The sequence below is a fragment of the Engraulis encrasicolus genome, chromosome 14 (assembly GCF_034702125.1).
Source record: "Engraulis encrasicolus isolate BLACKSEA-1 chromosome 14, IST_EnEncr_1.0, whole genome shotgun sequence".
In the NCBI taxonomy this organism is placed as follows: Eukaryota; Metazoa; Chordata; class Actinopteri; order Clupeiformes; family Engraulidae; genus Engraulis; species Engraulis encrasicolus.
This window is the reverse complement of record NC_085870.1, coordinates 11,706,200-11,726,199: the sequence shown is the minus strand read 5'-3', so window position 1 is coordinate 11,726,199 and position 20,000 is coordinate 11,706,200. Positions and strand designations below refer to the sequence as shown.

Here is a 20,000-nt window from a genome sequence, read left to right as displayed (position 1 = left end):
AAAACCCTTAAAAATATATATATTTTAAAGTTACCAAGGTATGGTATTTGTACTGGTATTGGTATTAGTTACAATGCATGGAGCAATGTGAGGTGAAGTACCTTGCTCAAGGGAACCTACAACCTTCCAATCGACTCCCAAGCCAATTAGGCCACAGCTGCTCAAGCACATGTCATCACGTCACAAGACCAGTGTCACAAGACCAGTGTCACACTTCTGGGTCACACTTTTCTTGGTGTCCGTCCTCAACTCCTTTTCCGCAAAGTCAGTATACGAAGTTCACAAGAAAGTGAACCAAAAAGTAATACGTGTGCAGCTAATTAGACCATGGAACTAAAACAGGCCACGGAGAACTCTTTAAAGTGGAACAGAGTAGGAACTGGCTGCAGATGTGTGCTCCGTTCTCACCCCCAGCACCACCCTCCACCATCCTTCAGCCATCCTGCTCTCCTCCCTCCTCCAAGGCCCAGTGGGTAATCCGCCCTATTTATATTGGCCATTTATCTGAACCGCCAGTGCAGCAGGTTCAGGAGAAGGGGTTTCCAGGATCAGATTGAACTCCTCTAATCCTCTTTCTCTGCTTTCTTTGTTCCGGGGACTTAATATCTCCATATCTCTCTTTCTCTCTCTTTCTCTCTCTCTCTCTCTCTCTCTCTCTCTTTCTCTCTCTCTCTCTCTTTCTCTCTCTCTCACTGACCCCAGCCAGCCACCCACCACCCTCTTCAATCCTACCCACTCTATGCGTCTCGCTCTCTCTCTCTCTCTCTCTCTCTCTCTCTCTCTCTCTCTCTCTCTCTCTCTCTCTCTCTCTCTGCTGCCGTGTGGCTCACAGGGTTGACCTGGGCCACCTTTCCCTTCCCATCTCTCTCTTTTTGTCCTCTCTCCCCAGACATTTCGCTCTGCAATTAAATAATTTCCGCTTTGACGGTCGACGATGAGTTCAAAGCCAGAGTGCCCACGGATTATTATCGAAAATGAAATCCAGACAGTGAGCTCGGGGGGCCTTATCAGCTGCACGAGACTCGTGACACGTCTCTCTCTGTCCGTGCAAAATTAAATAGGTATTGTTTCCACCGCCTCGGGATTCCCATACCTTGGCTCCCACCGTTGCCCTAGAAAATCCAGCGCTGAGTCGTTTATGCTCTTGCTGTTTAATGGTGGTCATTCTAGACCTAGAGGTTTTTTTGGCTCTGTTTAAACAAGCCGGTTTGTTTATGGCCGTTCGCTGAATTGTTTATTTTTTATTTTTCTCGTGTCTTGAAGCAACGCAGGCCTTCGACATGTCTTTGTGGTTGCCTCGTGTGCTCTGCACAGTTAATCCCAGAAGCATATACCGTAGAACCCCCACACCCCCACCCCCACGCAACTCCAAGAGTAGTATGTTTCCCCTCAGATGAATGAAAGTGTCCTGGCCGTCTCTGTCCTGTTACAGGAAACGTGCGCACTTCATCGCTGGGGCTGAGGTCACACCCTCCCCGATAATATAGTTACCAGACCTCTGGAACCCCCACAAACCCACAGAGGTGCTGTTGTAGTTGGCCACAGATTTCAACTGTGAGTTGAACATAGCTGTAGCAAGGGAGGTAGAGCAAGTCCTAAAAGTCCTTTTCATTTCACTTCATGAAATGCTCGTTTTAAACAATCTGTGACACTTTTTTTCTTTTTTTTTCTCGGCATCACAGAGATGGAAGGATTGGGATTGACTGGTTTTCCAAAAACAAACAGCTGAGATGTGTAAAAAGGAGTACAAAGCAAGCCCTCACCAAAGTCAGAAAACACACTATCACGGCCCTGGACGTTGACCAAACTTGGATGTGGATCTTTGAATCCAGCAAGAGGTGTGAGTGTCTCGTAGTCTGCTGCTCGTATAGTCCCTCTCCTTTCCATGCCAAGCTCTGGCTTAGCACTGTTTGACAAAATACGCCGGCCTTCGAGCAGCCTTCCAATCTAAATATTTAAACAGAGCCCACTTGAGGATGAGTTGATTTAGCCTAAAGTTTGGGTTGCTACTTTTAAACCATGACAGAGCGCCCTGGAGAATCCAGTCCCCCCTCAGCAGACCTTATTTTCTGTAACTGAGCAGGTTGATCACAAAGCAAGCTGAAATACTCCTCCGATTCCCATGAAAACAGAAACGAATATTGAAAAGCTGTTTTCAAGAAGTGCTCACGTGTGGCTTTCTTCTCAAGTGAGAAAGGCAATGCGAATGTATATCTGAGATGCACTCTCACGTGCGGCTTTCTTCTCAAGTGAGAAAGGCAATGTAAATGTATCTCTGGGATGTACTCTGGTGTGAGCTCTTTGTCTTGTCATGCTGCTTGGGCACTCATCAATTACAGTACTTGGGGCCCCTTTTCTGCGGGAAGTTGTGTCCGTAATTAATGAAGACTTTTTGGCCAAGGGGGATTCTAGGCGAAAGGGTTGCTGGGAGTAGCAGATTGCCCCAAGGCAGGATCCTTCCAAAAAGCCGCTCCGGGCTGGGAAGTAATTGGATATTGTTAGATATTGACACCCTTAATCATTACTGTATAGATTTCTTTTGACAGCCAGCTTTGGGGTTTCGGTTAACCAAAATGGCCTCTGGATGTGTGTGGCAGAAATCAGCCCGAGGAGCCTGGTGTGTGTTTTTTTTCCGGTACCTTCTGCCTCCTTGGTTTCTTCTTTGAACGAGCGCTATGGAAATAATAAAGAGCAGTGTGTGGAAATAAAAGATTACTGCCTCAAAGACTTTTAAACCGCTGGCCACAACCCATCTGCAATTACACGGATTACACCGCACACATGATTTAAAGGTGCTAAACATAAACAAAAGACTGTGAAAAATTAAATATAAATGTCTGCACACTTATCTTTTTTTGTTCTTTTAATGCCTTCAGTCAACTGACGTTCCTCAGGGCTCAGTTACAAAAAAAAGCACTGGCCACAACCCAAACATTCAAATGGACCAGGAAAGAAAGATGAGGTTTTTAAAAACATCTAATCCTACCCAGTTTCCGCCCTCATAGCAGAGCAAAGGAGAATGAGAAAGAATATTTTTCTTTCAGTTTTTTTTTAATCCTCTCTTCTTTCAAACCATCAAACATCTAGCACCTTGTCCCCTCGAAGCAAATACTGTATGACCCAGTTAAAGGTGAGTATGGGAATACGTGCATGCACCCTAGCCTAGCCTTGAAAAGTGAGTGAGCCTTCACTACCTGGCCGCCAGGCCCCAGAGAGCAGCGCCTCGGCTTTGAATGGATACTCTGATGGATGTGGCTGTACGTTAACCATCCCAGACACCCTGAGCACAAATGGGCAGAGAGAGAGAGAGAGAGAGAGAGAGAGAGAGAGAGAGAGAGAGAGAGAGAGAGAGATGGAGAGATGGAGATATAGGGGGGTGGTGAAGGGGGGAGATGGAGAGAGGAGATGGAAGGGTTTCTTTTTTTAAGGTAGATGGGGGAAAGATGGGGAAAAAAGTGCGCCCACTCTGCTCCCAAGCAGTCGCTCCTACAAGGTCACTCACTAAGTCCCAGGGATGCAGTCGGAAGCAACAGCCAGCCAGGGAGCAGCCTAATGAATTACACAGCCTGTCCACACAGCATGCAAGACAGGCTAGCGGCCCACAAAAAAATAAAAAGTTAAAAACAGCCCCCACAAAAAAAGAGAAAGGGAAACATTAAATCCAAGATAACTTTTTAAGCAAATTCCATTTCAATCCCTTTTTGCTTTTGTGATAATCCTCTACACTGTTAAAAATACAATTTCTGTCATCTGGAGCATGCAAAATTAATCCATTTAGGGTTTTGGAATGAAAAATGTCCCCCTTGGAAGAAAAAAAACCCAGACAGAGGCTGAGGCTGAGGCAGAGCGAAGCCCATTTTGGCTATTATACTCCGTGTGCTTGAGGGGGCTGCTTTACTAGGGCACGCGAGATCAGGAGGGTAGGGGCGTTCCAGCGCTCCAGCGTTCCGGCGTGCCGTTCCTGAGTGGGCCCCGCAGAAAGGAGATTGGTGACAGATTGTCCCGGAAAATTCTTCTGGCATCATGCCTTCTCCCATAACAGGAAGTGAGATTGCAAGGCAAGGAACGGGGGTCGGTCAGAGGGGTGGAGTGAGAAGAGAGGTCGACAAGGAGGAAAAGGAGGAGAAGGAGGAGGAGTGGAGAGGTATAAGTGTGCGTGGGTGTGGGTGAGTGGGGGTTGGGGTGGGTTTGAGAGGGGCAGTTATTCCAAAAGGGCTTTGAAGTGCGGCCCTACCCAGCTCTCCCCGAAAAGAATTTCGGTTATCTCTCATGCCGGGGGTCGGCCCCAGAAAAGGAGTCCTATGCCGCAATCAGCTGTCAGGGCCCAGGCTCAGCTGCCTTGCCTGCCTTGCCTGCCTGCCTGCATGTTCACCCAGAATGATATTCATCAGCACTTTCCACAGGGAGGCGGCTGGTGGTCTGCGAAACTATCTGTCTGCATGAGGCTAAATGGATATAGGATGGATTTTTTAGTTGGGGGGGGGGGGGGGGGGCGGCAAATGACCCGGGCCGGAATCGAACCCGGGTTGCTGGCGTAGTAATCCAGTGCCCTACTGTTAGGCCACGGCAGGGCCTGGATGGATTTTCATGTGTTCTTTTTACGGACAACAATAACAAAACCTCTGGTACTAGAGCCTAATGTCTGATGCTGTGTACCAAAGAAAAAAGAAAAGCATGTCTGTTTTTATTTAAAGCCTTTCTGATCTCAGATACCGTTGCTTTGCTTATAAGGTTGTTTCACCCCAGGACACTGTTTTGTGCATGCAATCACTTTCTCTTTTTTCCAAGCTTACAGCAATGCATCTGGGGAAGCACACAATGGCATACAAAAGCTTTCATAAAGGACAAAGACACTCACTGGATGAAGCCTTACTAGAACAGAGCGTAGGGTAACTGATACCTTCAGTGTCATAAAAAGGGGAGTTGAATCAGTTCTGTAAAGACAGACAGTGAAGCGTCTTCAGGTCTGAACTGTCATACAAGTGACCCTGTTGTCGTAACCGTGCTTAAATGCCGGCCACGGCCTGTACTGTGTTGACAATGAAGGGAGCCTCTGTTAGCTTGGCTCGGTTGTAAATGGATTGTTTCACCACCTGCACACAGGCAAGTTGTTACCCTTTTCCCCGGCTATTCGACACCCAACCGCACGAGCCACAATAGGCCTCCAATGTGGTGGATAAACATATGTATTGATTCACTCACCGTCTCACCTCCCCCATGCACCCCCACCCTCCCTCTCTCCTCGGCACTCTGCACTCAGGTCCCCTGTAGACAGGCACTAGGCTGCCCATGAATCACTGCAGTGTATTTCGGCTGCCTTTGTGAAAGCTTGTTTCAATCATAACTCTTTTCCCTCCTCTTTACTCATGGTTAAGGCTGTATGATGAATGTGCAAAGCTTGTCTGGCTAAACTGCTCTAAACTAACTCAGAAAACCAGCTCAGGTCGTAGGCCTATTAGGGGGGACTAATTAGGGATTTCACTACCATTTGGTTGATTAACAGCTCTTAAAATAGCCTGGATGAAATAACCTATGGATAGTAGTGGATGTACAATTGTAGTCAATTCGTATGGAGTGTGTGCGTCGATTCAGAAAACGCCGTGATACATTGTATTGTAACATTGTATCAGCGCGTGAGATTTTGTGGCGCCAAATGTATCCCACTCTTTGATGTCTTCTTCAAACCGTTGGGCCACTGTTCATTGATCGACAGTGATCTTAAAAATCATTAATTTGGGTTTTAAATAAAGGGGTTCATTAATTCTGAATGATATTGATTGTTGTTAGTATAACGTGCGAGGGCATAAGGGGCACAAGGCTTAGAGAAACAAAACCCTTCAAGAAATGTGGGTCAATACATATGTGGCCATGTCAGTAGAACAGTTGGCTGTTTGTGGCTTGTACCTACCCGCGCTTGCGTAGACACTTACTTAAGGTATCTGGCTGTTGGCTTTCTGGTTGTACCATTACTAAATGTATAATTGGCATCTTCGTAAATCGAAGAAAGTGGTCTGATTTGCATGTAAATGAATCCAAATGCGAGTCATTCAAGTCGCTAATTATACCACTGTTCGGACGGAGAGTTGCTGACATCATGGACACTCATTAACATTCGCGGGGCTGTGTGGGCAGTGAGAGCCGAGAGGTGGTAAGTCACACAGTCAGACTCTGCATGCAACGCGCCGCGGTCGGACCGGAATGTTTCCTTGCTTGTATTCTTCGTGCAGAAAGATTTGGCATCATTTTCAATACTGCAATGAAGTCTGGACACGGACACACTGTATGTTGGAGTCATGAAAGGATTTAAAAAAAGATCTATTCGGATTTGTTAACGTGGACTAGATGCGTTTCCTGGTGCATATTTTGCCAAAGGACGGAGGGACTGCGTTCATCGTTAACAAAAGTTGATGTTGCCTCTTTGGCTCGTTCTCCTGCCGTTTGCTTCGATTTCGACCGTATCTTTGTTCCAAAGAACCCGGGCGCGTATAGCTTTTCGAGATTTATCAAAGGGAATATGAGTTCGAGCAGATTAATGATATTTTGCACTTAATGAAGAAACTAGCAATGTGGAAGGGATCCTTAAAAACTAATAGAGGTCGAGGGAACGGCAAGCTCCTTGTTCCAAGTTCCTGGTAAAGGTAAGAAGGCGACACTTCGCAGACTACTGTTACCTATTTCTTTATTTCAACTTCTGAATTCCAGTAAAAACCTCTGCGTTATGCATACTAACTCATAATCTGACTAATGTTGCGATGTTGAATACTTGCACTGCAAAGTAAGCGACAGTTGTTAAAACACAACAACCGTGCGTCCTGTGGAGATGGTCTATTTTAAGCGGGTTTGAAGATCGTATCTGCGTTGGCCAAAAACCATTTGGACACGTAGGCCAGTCAACCCAACATTTTGCTTGTTACAGCAGTCGCTGGTAACGTTATGCCACAACCGAAATTATTTCTTGCTGGTTTGGGGGCTGCGACTTTGTTGGCCGATGTTTTACTAATCCGATACTTAACCGTGATGCGGATGATCTGACCCTTTCCAAATCTCTGTTTTGTTGTACTGCCACGATGGTCTGGCCGTCCCCCGGATTGATTGAGTCAGGAACAGCCACTTCGGATTAACATATGAACAGCTACGCGACTTCAGCAGCTGGCTGTAGGCGGCGGGGCAACATTGCGCCCAGTCCAAGGCTATTGCGCCTCGCCAATGTGGCACAAGCACCCGCTGTATGCCTCGGTTACAGCATTTCTCCGTTTGCACATTGCTGTGTGGAGACTGCGCAAGGAAAATGGAATTAGTGGACGTTCCCTGGTTACCCCCGAAACGCCTTATTTCCTCCATTCTTTCTCGAAAGACCAAGGGGGAGGGGGTTAATTGATTTATTTGCCAGTGTCAGTTCATACATCATTATCTGGACCATCAATCTAAAAGAGAATTCTTGGTCTCCTAGGCGAGTGTCGTTTGGAGTGTTTAAGAGCTTTCTGATCATTTGTACAGATGGGTTTTTTTTTTAATCCCAGAAGATGACTGAGGTTTGCTTTTGGGTTGGGGCGGGGGCGGTTCTGTATATCTACTACTACGGCTACAGTATTCTTGCTTGGGAAAGACAAACACTGACCCAATATATATTTGGGGTGTATCGATGTTAGAAGAATGTTGACAATTCCGGTCTTACATATTGTATGGGCAGCTCAGCAGTGAGACATACTTGGCTAATACTTGTAATAACAACTGTTGTAATAACAACTGTCCTTGGTATTCTAGCACAGTCATTATGCAGGTTAAAGTGATTTAACAGTACCACCAGAATACAGGGTTGTTGGATTATTGATGGCACACACGCCAATTCATAAAGTCAGAGTACACTCCTCCCGGGGGCAGCGGACGTCAGTCATACCTATTCGGTTATTCTGCATCTATATATGCACGGGAAACCTATGTTAAATAAGTCAGTTTAAAAGCAGTAAAGTGAGGGACTAAACTGAGAACGAAAATGGAATCAACAATCCCAAACCCATTTAAATCCAGTTAACCTTTGACACAGAATGTGTGCGTGCGTGCGTGTGTGGTGTCTGCGTGCCTGCGTGTGTGTACCTGTGTCTGTCCCTATGTGTGTGTGTCTTGTATGTGTGTGTGTTTGTATGTGTGTGTGTGTGTTCCTGTTTGTGTGTGTGTGTGTGTGTGTTTGTGTGTGTGAGTGGTGTCTGCGTGCCTGCGTGTGTGTACCTGTGTCTGTCCCTATGTGTGTGTGTCTTGTATGTGTGTGTGTTTGTCTGTGTGTGTGTGTGTTCCTGTTTGTGTGTGTGTGTTTGCGTGTGTGAGAATAGTGAACTTGGGAAGCAGGATGTACATAGGTGTGTGTGTGTGCCTGTGTGTGCTGTGCCTTGTGTGCCGTTGCGTAGACTATCTGGTGCCCTTATAATGTGGCCAGGTGCCTGCGTGTCAAGGAGCTCAGGATTATGAGTGATTGCAGCAGGTGGGCACTGCACGTAATCTCCTCACCGCTCCGCAACAGGCTACGGTGCGTCTCCCCCCGCATAATTGGACACTAATCAGCCAGTCCCCCTTTGCTTTGTGGAGCTTGATGGCGGAAGACTAAGGTGCGCCGTAATCTTGTTTAGCGGTAATTAAACTCTGTCTTGTTTTGTGTCTGAGAGTGGTCATTTACCTCCAACAACAAGGAGTTGGGATTTGTGCGGTGGTGTGCAAAGTGTGAGTCTATGACAGACAGACAATGTTGTTTTTACAGTGTCCCGTCGTTAGTTTACATTCTGAGGAGGAGAGAGAAAGGGAGAGAGAAAACAAGCACACAAAAGCCACTTAAAGAAAAGAGAAGAAAAAAAACGAGTGGAGTGAGATGAAGGGGGGGAGGAAGAAAGAAATAGCGAGGGAGAGAAAATTGGCCCCTGTCTGTGCCCAGCTGTTTTGTGTGTGTGTGTGTGTGTGTGTGTGTGTGTGTGTGTGTGTGTGTGTGTGTGTGTGTGTGTGTGTGTGTGTGTGTGTGTGTGTGTGAGTGGGCCTGCTCATCCTCGGATCTAACTGCCCTTTAAAGATGTTTGTTGAGACACCCGGTTGGAATGACGCCTGCTTGCCGCAGAGAGAGAGAGAGAGGAGGGAGGGGGGCCCTTGGCTTTGGCGTCTCCCAGGATGAACATCCTCAGAGGGGGAGCTGGCACTGAGGCGATTCCCCCTGCGTCAGCCTGGAAACCACATCAGACCAGAGAGCACAGAGCGCAGTCTCCCACGGAGGGACACAGTGGGCCGCTTGGGCCCCGTGTTTATGAGGATAGAGAGAGTCTCCCTGGCCTGGGCCCTTCCTCTTCTGCATATAGGGGGTTATCTGGGAGGCAAACACTATGATCAATACAGAACAAGGGATGGAGGGAGAGAGAGGGTAGGGGTGGTGGTGGTGGTGATGATCAATACAGAACAAGGGATGGAGGGAGAGAGAGGGTAGGGGTGGTGGTGGTGGTGGGCTTAGTTGGGGGGGGCTTGAATAGCTGTCCAGTTGCATCACCGGGGTAGACAGTTTGCCGTCTGAGCTCTGCCGTATAGCAACGAGACAGCCCCGATCTCTCTCTCTCTCTTCCTCTCAGTCTCCATCTCTCTCTCCCTCTCTCTCTCTCTCTCTGGCGGCCCCTTGCCTTCGGGTCAGGCAGGAGGCAGACTTTTTATTGGAGCCGTTTCAATTGGCTTATCGCTCTCGGCTTGCCCTTTCTACAATCCCGAGCTTCAAGAGGCATTTAGTAAATGGGGTTCGCCGTTATTAGCGCATGCATTGCACACCGCCCTCCCGCTAATCAAAATCATGTACTGTACATTACCTACACGTGAAATATGTTGCTGCCATACGTATATAGCTCTTGTAGGGGGAAATCCAAGTCATGTGAAATTCATTGTTGATTAACTTATGAAGCAGCCCCTCAGAGTAAAAAAAAAAAGTGATTTAAGTTGGAGAAAGTCTTTCTGTTATCCCATGCTGGGCCCGGGGAGGGATCTCGCTCTTCTCTCTGAAGTGAAATTGCCCCGTGACATTTATCTTATCTGGTCTATACATCTGGATAGACTCATCGTCTGCGGGGAATTGAAGAACCCGCCTCTCTGTGATGTCACAGAGCTCCTCACTCGGCCCCTCGCTAGTCATGGCTGTCAACAGTGGAGAGAGAGAGAGAGAGAGAAAGAGAGAGAGAGAGGTAGAGGGAGAGAGAGAGGAGTCCTGCAAGTCAGTCTTGTACAAGGTTATTTTTAACCCTTGTTTCTAAGCCTCTGCTCCATTTAGTGGTGAAAAACTGAACCAGATTAAAAAAAAAGATGTTGACACCTCTCTCTCTCTCTCTCTCTCTCTCTCTCTCGCTCTCTCTCTCTCTCTCTCTCTCTCTCTCTCTCTCTCTCTCTCTCTCTCTCTCTCGCTCTCTCTCACTTTCTTTCCCCCTGTCTCTGTCTCTGTATCTCTCTCTCTCTCCTCTCTCTCTCTCTCTCTCTCTCTCTCTCTCTCTCTCTCTCTCTCTCTCTCTCTCTCTCCCTTTCTCTGTCTCTCTCTCTCTCTCTCTCCCTTTCTCTGTCTCTCTCTCTCTCCTTCTGTCTTTCCCCCTCTCTCTTCTTTCCTCTTGGTGCACTGTATTTCCCACACATGTTCTCCTCATTCATTCTCTTGGAAGTGTGCTGTCATGAGGTACTTCCCTTTCGATAGCGTACATCTTGTCCCGCTAATAAGTCATACATACATTAGTAATTAGACCCAGCCGTGCTTGAGCGATGAGGGTAGACTACACGTAGCCTAAGCAAGCCTGCAGCAATGGTGTCATACATCGAGGAAGAGGAGATTTTTCATCTCCTGAGTCCCCTGTGTTGTGTCGATATGATCTACCCATCAAGCACATCTACTAAATTATCTCAATGCACTGCACGAGAACCCTCTCTCAGAGTTAAGTTTAGGGAGAGGGGTTGGGTTTAGGCTATGTTAAAAGCCTATTGGTAGCTCAACTCGACGAAAAAGCCCCTACCGACAGAACACCAGCTACTTGAGAGGCATGTCAGCCAGCATGGGGTTGTATGACGATGATTATTCTGTCTTCAGGGCCAGATTCCTCCTTGCACCACTTACTGTTGCCATCAATATTCATGTAGGGGGTCTCTCACTTCCCTCATATAGATATTATGTATGCCTTTAATATTCATGTGAGCAGCTCTGGTTGTCATCCCCTGCAGCGGCAGCCCAAAAAGTCATACAGGTAGCAATATGCCCTTGCTCAAGGACAGCCACAGCAGCAGAGGTGTGTGTGACGTTAAAGTAAAAGTAGTAAAAGAAGAAGTTAAAAACTTCGGTAACTTAGGTAGGTTACTCATCAGGTACAATGGAACAATAACCTGTGTAACACCTATGTAATGTCATGCACTCGTGTTGTACTTACATTGCAAATTCACTCCTACTTGGACTTTTGGACACCTCTGAAGAGAAGTTGCGGTGAATGGCTTTCTCCAGTTTTTAGAACCACCCTGTGCAGCTTAAGGTGTGCTAAGTTGAAGTCATTAAATCGTGGGAAAGGATGTTACCCTCAGCCTATTTGTACACCTGCAAGGTGACCTCCTTTAGAGTGTTTCTTCACATTTATTTCACTTCCTTTCTTTTTTACGGTCTTCTGCCTTATAGTCTCTCATTAAGTCAAGTTACTGGGATGTTGCTTTGGAGTAGAACCAAAGCTATCAGTTTAACCATCTCTCACACTGAAGGAAGATTTCAGTGGTTGCCACCTGGGGAAAGTGCTCCACGCTGTGAAGAGCACTCCTTGAGTGTCAGTGTAAAGCCATGTCGGCTTTGCCACTTGGCTGTAAACAATAGTGGGATTGTACTTGTACTTGTACTTGTACTTGTACTTGTACTTGTACTTGTACTTGTACTTGCAAGAAGCCACTGCTGCAGCACACTGCACCATCGTTGTGTCGATATGAGCTACGCATCCAGCCGAGCTACCACGCCATTACCACAGAAATACACCAGCGGTGATCTGAGCGAGTCGAGCGATGGAAGTAATTGACTTTGTATTGACTCGAGAGACAAAAGCGATTCTGGAGACTAGCGATTTGTGCGACGAGCGCAACAATTTGAAGTTGAAATCTTTTCAACTTTCTATGACGCGGTTCGGCGACAAGCCGCGACAGCCAATGACTGCATAGAGGTCAGTGACCACAGCCAATGGGAATGCTTGAATGCTTTGCCTTCTGCCTGTACGGACATACTCTTGTCTCCTAAATCGCTTGTATCGCTTGCTGCTACACTCTGTCGCTTGAATCGCATCGCCGCTGGTGTATTTCTGCGGTTACAGTGCACTGCCGTAGCATAGCGCCGCTAAGGGTTAAGTAAGGATGTGGGTTAGGGCTACATAAACAGCCTAATTGGTAGCTCATCTCGACGAAGCAGCCCATCTTGACCAAAGCAACCGGCTCTGTATATGTCAAGTTGAGCTACCAAGCCATTACAGTGCACTACGGTAGCGGGCGGCTCTCAGGGTTAAGTTAGGGCGTGGGCTAGGTAAACAGGCTATTGGTAGCACAACTCGACAACGCAGCCCATCTGTAGACGTCAAGGCTGCGGCCAAGTGTTGACAGTACGAGTGACAGTGTGGTCTGGTCTGATCTGGTCTACTCTGTCCGTCAAAGCGCCCTACCACCACCACCATAGCCGCGGCCCCCGCTTGACGCGCAGCAGCTTGTCGGGGCATCTGAAGCTGGTAATGGGATTTGCCATAAGCGGGCCAAGGCCGGAGCTAGGGCCGAGGCTGAGGCGGTTGTGTTTTTGCTGCCAGCTGGGCTGGGCTGGGCTGTGCTGTCCTGGTGTCCTGGGTCGGGACTAAGAGAGGTTAGCAAAGCTGACTGAGTTGTTGCGGGGCCAGGCTCCTCAGTTGTGTTTGTGAAAGTTGGGTTTGGCAAGAGTGGCCGGTAATGTCAGCCACCCACCCTCTCTTCACAAACTCTTATACAAACACACAATGCTTGTACATGCACATGCAGACACACACACACACACACACACACACACACACACAAACACGCACACACAAAGCGGATGCTAGACAGATGCGAGGCAGATTATGCCTGAAGGCTTGGTGAGTTTTCCTTGCCAATGCCTTCTCTTCTGGTGTGTTGAATCACAGGGTGTGTGAGGTTGTGTTGGAATCCAGGGGTCTCTGCATGTTGTAGCCAAATGTGGCAGAGCTGACAGCCTGTGTGTGTGTGTGTGTGTGTGTGTGTGTGTGTGTGTGTGTGTGTGTGTGTGTGTGTGTGTGTGTGTGTGTGTGTGTGTGTGTGTGTGTGTGTGTGTGTGTGTGTAGTGAGGCTGGGGTGCTGGTTTTCGTCATCGGGAAAGCGGTGAGAACAGACCTGACGCGATGCTCTTGTACATCTGGCTTGATGAAGTTTAGCTTTCTTGCTGTGTGTGTGTGTGTGTGTGTGTGTGTGTGTGTGTGTGTGTGTGTGTGTGTGTGTGTGTGTGTGTGTGTGTCGAGTAACGGTTTTACTGGCAGACAGGTAATTTTCTTCACTTCCCACGCATTCCATTGAAGCTGCATCTACACCTCCTGTACTGTCCTGTCCAATCAGCGTTTGGCGTAGTCATATTCAGTAGATGAAACTAGGACAGTCAGGGGGACCCACTAATGCCTTGTGAGGACCACGTCATCGTCATCTTCTGATGAGAAACAGACCGTGTCCTCTATGTCAATGTTTGGCTCCGTTGCAGTCAACACAGTGGATCTCTGGAGGTAGTCAGGACTTCATAGGATTCAAAACAAATGATAGTATGCAGGAAATGTTATCCTGTTATCATGTTTTAGCACGTAAGCGTGGTTCTTTGAATGACCTAACGAGAGAGAGGCCTCGGGTGATCAACTTTGTTTCTTCTATGAAGTCTCTGTTTGTCTTCTTTTTTTCACAGGGGACGCTTTGTTGTTTCTAATGGCGTCAGGTGTTGATGCACTTCTGTGTAACCTTTTATTTCTATCCTTTTATTCTCATTTCATCTGCTTTATCTTTATGCTTGTACTGTGTGTATTGTGAATCACATTGACCTTGCCTCTCTATGTTTGACTAATAAACTTGCCCAGCCCTGTCTTTCATTAGTCGCACGCACTCAGCTCTTTAGCTACTCAGTCGTACACCAGGTTTTCCTTTTTAGACTGTGAGCACGCGATGTGGATATACTGACATTGTTGTGTCCGTTCCTGACAAGGGCTTGACATTGGCACCTGCCACCCATTCAAATGTGGGATAAAACCTGCCTGTGGCTAACTACAATTATAGTCTCAGTAGCCTTTTTCGCTGGTGAAATAGTTTTGGGTATGACACATCACAGTAGATGTTCTTGTCCCCCTTGTCTATTCTTCATTTTAATATTAGAAAGAGCATGCTCAGTTAACTGTATATACACGTATGTCTGGTTGCTTTTTTCATGCAATAAACTATGGTCATAACTTTGATCTTCTTGCTGGAGCAATTCATCCTCTGAGCTTAGGCATTGACCTTACTCTCCCCAGATGAATGGGTTCCGCCTTGCTCCGCGAACATCCTTCTGGTGCTACGCCATAGGCAAGAGTCAGGCTACTTAGACATACGATGGTAAAGACAAAAACATGCTGTCATAACTGTGGCTAGTAAATAGGCTAGCGACTCAGCAAAACTACTAGCCACGGGGGCTAGTTAAGTTAATGATAAGCCCGCTGTGATCCTGACCTGTGTTTCTCTCTGTCTCTCCGCTGAGAAGGAGGAAGATAGTGCGAATCTCAAATGTATATAAAGTGCAGGACAAAGGCTAATTCAAGCGGTCCATAGTAAAGAAGAAGGATCACCGCACACTGGTGGACTTAGTTTTGCTGTTTTTATTTAGGTGAACAACGCGTTTCGCATTGCGCTTCATCAGGTTCACTTTGACATTCGCATACCTCCCACAGGTGAAATAGGTGATTACCGGGTCACATGACCTCACCAGAATACCGTGACAGATCACAATAAAAATAGAAATTTACATTTCATAAAACTACAGCCACTATCCATAAGGATACATTTGTTACATTAATTCTCATTTAGCCTGACAAGAAAATTATTTTAGAATATACAACATTTATCAGAAAGGCTAATTCAAGTGGGTCGAAACGGGACTTCCATGGAATAAAACACAAAAAAGGATTACAAGTACAGTGTTTCCCACAGAAGTTTTGTTAGTCAAGGTGGTGGGACGTTAAAAAGTATAGCTTTAGTTTAGAAATTTAGTTTAGAAGTTTAGAAATTACGCGAACAACATCAAATCTTCATCTTTTCAGGGGACCTAGTCAAGGTTAGGGATGTAAATCACAGCCTTCATGACGATACGATACGGTATCGATTTCTTAAAGCAGGGATTCGATTTTTTTCGATACTTAAGAATTCCCCACGATACAATGCGATTCGGTTCGATTCGATGTTTTCCTATTACTTTTCCACTACTATTGTGTTATAGAGCTAGGGCATTGCACAGGGGCCAGCGATTCGATTCTTTTCGATTCTTAAGAATGCCCCACGATACGATGCGATTCGATTAAATCGCTGGCTGATACTTCCGATACATTGATACATTTCGATTTTATTTACATCCCTAGTCAAGGTGGTAGGTGTTTTTTGTCAAGGTGGCCGCCTTTGCAATAAAGTGCTGGGGGATACCCTGAAGTACATGAACTCCTCACTCTAAACCTCTCCCCGTCTCTGTTCCTCAGGAAGATCTGCCTGCACTGTAAGTGTCCGCGCGAGGAGCATGCAGTGAGCGCCATGCAGCTGGAGATGGAGAAGACGGTCACCAAGCTGATGTACGACTTCCAGCGCAACTCCACGTCCGACGACGACTCCGGCTGCGCCCTGGAGGAGTACGCCTGGGTGCCGCCTGGACTCAAGCCAGAGCAGGTTGGTGTGTGTGTGTGTGTGTGTGTGTGTGTGTGTGTGTGCGTGTGCGTGTGTGTGTGTGTGATGCGCCCTGGAGGAGTATGTATGGGTGCCCCCCGGACTCAAGCCAGAGCAGGTGTGTGTGAGAGTCTGTTTGTGTGTGTGTGTGTGTGTGTGTGTGTGTGTGTCTGTGTGTGTGTGTGTGTGTGTGTGTGTGTGTGTGTGTGTGTGTGTGTGTGTGTGTGTGTGTGTGTGTGTGTGTGTGTGTGTGTGTGTGTGTGTGTGCATGACTCATTTTTCAGTGTCTAATTAGGTCATCAACCTGGATGACGGGATGTGGTAATTAGGATCAGCTGCTGCATTGAATTGGCTGGAGAAAATTTGTGGCACAGTTTTCGTTTTTGATGTCTGCCGCTGTCCGTGTGTGTTGGTGTGTGCTTGCTTCTCTGTCTATATGTGTGTGTGTGTGTGTGTGTGTGTGTGTGTGTGTATGGGATCTGTCCTGGAGGAGTGTGCCTCGGCGCCTCCCAGGGGCCTCGAAGCCGAGCAGGTGGTTCTGATGTGCACTCATCGCTGCTGCCTCTGCCTCTGCCCTCAGGGCCGAGCTTTTGTTGCCAGGTTAAATTACGTAAAACATGGCTCTCTGGAGTCTATTTTTAACCCCGTAATTGGCATGTAAAATTCATACTTGCGCAAAGCCTTGTAAAGGGGTGTTTTTTTTCCTCCGTGTTGGTTTGGAAAGGCCTCGGAATTGCAACTCTGAAACTGTTAAGGTTAGCCTTCTTGCTCCCAGTGTTGCCAGATTGGGCGGGTGCCTGCCCAATTGCGCTACTTTTGACAAGCGCCTGCGGGTAAAAACGGGAAAAATTGGCCATTCGACGTTTTTTCAGCCGTTTTGGGCCCATAGAAGTCAATGTAATTTGTTCAATTTGGGCGGAATTTAGCACATTTTGGCGGTTTTTGAGAGCATTTTGGGCGGGATTTGGCCAGACACATCTGGCAACACTGCTTGCTCCAGCTCATCGTGGGTTTACAATGCAGCCAGGCTGGATAAGAGCTACTGTTTGCCTTGTTTGGAAGCCGCAGCCTCAGCACCCGGCCTAGACGAGGCCAGGCATGCACCTTTTTACGAGGCCGTGCTGAAATCACCCTCTCTTTACGGGACAGTGAAATCATTTATTGATGTGCATTTTCATTTTCTTGATTAACTGAGAGTCGGTCCAACCAGCGGCCGCAGAGAGAGAGAGAGAGGGAGAGAGAGAGAGAGAGAGAGAGAGAGAGAGTCGGTCAATACCACCCCGCTTTCCTCACAACAGTATCCACCTCTCCCAGCTAGCCCTCGCTTGCCATCTCCTATTCCCCAGGGTCACATAGAGCCACGAGACAATTACTGCTTCAGAGAACAGAGCACAGCATCGGAACGAGCGGCCATCCAAGCGTCCAGCCTCAGGGCCAAAGGAGCACGCCTGCTGAACGCAGTGCACTTTAACCCAGCGTATAATAACGTGATTACTCCAGCGAGAAAGTCGACTAGCGATATACTCTGGCCAATGTCCAGCGATGTGCTGTGGCAAGAACAGCACATTAGTGCTGCTTCGTGGAAACAACAACACAATGATAGGCAAGGCCTTGATATGCTCATGTTATGCTTACAAATGATACAGAGTAATGGTCTGTAATGTATTGGGTTTTTCCCCCTTGTTCATCCCCTTACTCAAGCAAAAGTTCAGAGATGCACTGTAGCAAGAACAGCATGTTAGTGCTGCTCCAACAATTGCAAACAACTCAAAGGTAGAACAGGCCATGATATACCCATGTTCTGTTGACAAATGATACAGAGCAGTGCTCTGTAATGTACTGCATTGTAGATTCTTCCTCATTCATCCCTTAACTCTAGTAAAGGTCCAGCGATATACTGTGGCCATAACAGCATACTGCATTAGTGCTGCTTCATGAGAACAACAACGGCAAGAAAGCCCTTTATACGGTTTGCCCATTTTCCGTTTACAAATGATAGTGCTCTCTCTGTAATGCATTATAGATGTTTCTCGTTCACCTTTAGTGGTGAGCAAAGCAAATATCGCCTCTTTCAGCAGGCCTTTTAGTGGGTCTGCCGCTGCATGCTGCTGGCTGCTGGCTGCTGTTGTGTGTGTTTGTTTCGTACTGTTTCACTCTGACAGGAGGATAACAAATGTCAGGAAGTTGCCAGGATACGAAAACTCTGGGTCCATGCATGTTATTAGGGAAAGGCATTAATTATGTGTCTCTTTTTTTTTCGCCGCCTGTTTGAAAGGCAAGGTCTCCTCAGTTCTACCCCCCTCCTAGCCAGTAATTGCCTGAAGCCTTGAGGGATATGCAATTCTGGCTAATGTACATAGATGTAAAATAAGGAGCACACGGTTGGGTGGTGGTGCAGACATTTGGTGCGGAGAAGCGAAAGGAAACAGACTTTTATTACATGTTAGCCAGGGCCTCCTCCTGGCTCACTAAATACTTATGAAGCGGGAAATGACCTGTTCGCTAGGCAAGAAGTAATAAATCAAACGTGTGATTCGGGGGGGTGGCCAAAGACTGATGTGGAGGCGAACAAAGCAAACGGGGCATCTTTGCGGAGATCTTCTCCCCCCTGCTCCAGATGCACACTTAATCACTTGGTTAATCATTTATTTCGAGCAGGAGTGAATCACAGCCCTCCACCCTCCTCCTCCACCCTACACCCTGTGAGGTTGCGTTTAAATTCAAAACAGACTCGGCAAAAATGTTTACAGGGCACGTGGGAGAGAAAACTGCAGTTAGCACTCGGAACGAAACGCTCCTAAAAGTTTTAAGAATGTGTGTGTTGCCCATTTAGCTGTGTGCTGAGTGTTAAGGTCTTTTTCTCCTCGCTTACATGATGTAGTGGAAAGTGCCGGTTTGAGTTTGGAGTACTCGCTTAAAGTCTACAGCCTAACCAAGTGCTTTTTCTTGGATCGGGAGCGTCTTGACCAATAAAACAGTCTAGCTCTTGTTCAGAAACTGGGCAGCAATTAATGTCTGCTGGCCGCAGAGCAAGCGTGGTGGAGATCCAACTAGGTGGAGGAGGCTCCATGCTAAGACCTCGTGGCGTCATAGCGACAGTGTGTGCAGTACTTGCTTAAAGGTGCACCGTGTAAGATGGTGGCGCAGGGTGGTCAGAGTAGGTATTGCAACTATGCAGCTCATTGAAACTGTGCTGCCTATTGCCAGATTCGATCTTTTCATGAAAATGCTCTGAATAATAAACCAATATTTACTAGTATGACAAAATCACTGTATGTTTTGCAGCTAAAAAGGTCTATTTCTGGTCAGGTATAATGGCAGAGAATGGAGAAGATCCCTCTTTTCATGTACAAAAAGTGCAATTTTCTCAGTCATAAAGTCTTTAGCCTAACTAAGTGCTTTTTCTTGGATCAGGAGCTTCTTGACCAATAAAACAGTCTTGCTCTTGTTCAGAAACTGGGCAGCAATTAATGTCTGCTGGCCACAGAGCAAGCGTGGTGGAGATCCAACTAGGTGGAGGAGGCTCCATACTAATACCTCGTGGCGTCATAGCGACAAAGTGTGCGGGCATTTCCAGCTGGTATGTGGCCTGCCGAGGCTAGGGGGTCGACGGACATGAAAGAGGGATGAACTCATGGACAAACAGTGTGTCCGAACATATTTGATCCCTTCTTCAACACGCTTGTTTGTGCAGGAGAGCCAGTTGCGCGACAGCTGTTTCTTATCTCTGGTTGCATCAGAGTTGGACAGGCTAGACCCGGCCTCCCACGCCCAACCTTGTGTCTGCTCTCTTGCTCTCTCTCTCTCTCTCTCTCTCTCTCTCTCTCTCTCTCTCTCTCTCTCTCTCTCTCTCTCTCTCTCTCTCTCTCTCTCTCTCTCTCTCTCTCTCTCTCTCTCTCTCTCTCTCTCTCTCTGTTTTCTGTCTGTATGTTCCTCTTTGTCTGTCTTTCTCTCTCTCTCTCTCTCTCTCTCTCTCTCTCTCTCTCTCTCTCTCTCTCTCTCTCTCTCTCCCCCTCTCCCATGTCCATCTCACAGTAGGACTCAAAAGCTAGTTTCCAGCGGAGGCTGGATGTTGTGCC

At 47.2% G+C, this 20,000-nt stretch overlaps 1 protein-coding gene across 4 annotated transcripts in view; it reads left to right on the top strand.

Moving 5' to 3' along the window:
- The window catches only part of prickle2b (prickle homolog 2b), a 165,425-nt gene that overhangs the window by 127,876 nt on the left and 17,549 nt on the right, over window positions 1-20,000 (top strand). For 3 of the 4 annotated variants that reach the window (XM_063214920.1, XM_063214922.1, XM_063214923.1), the window contains one exon: window positions 15,741-15,924. In XM_063214920.1, the coding sequence (XP_063070990.1) occupies window positions 15,741-15,924 (184 nt within the window). Of the gene's footprint in view, window positions 1-5,902; window positions 6,639-15,740; window positions 15,925-20,000 lie in introns of those variants that run through there. The other variant, XM_063214921.1, reaches the window with a different exon arrangement.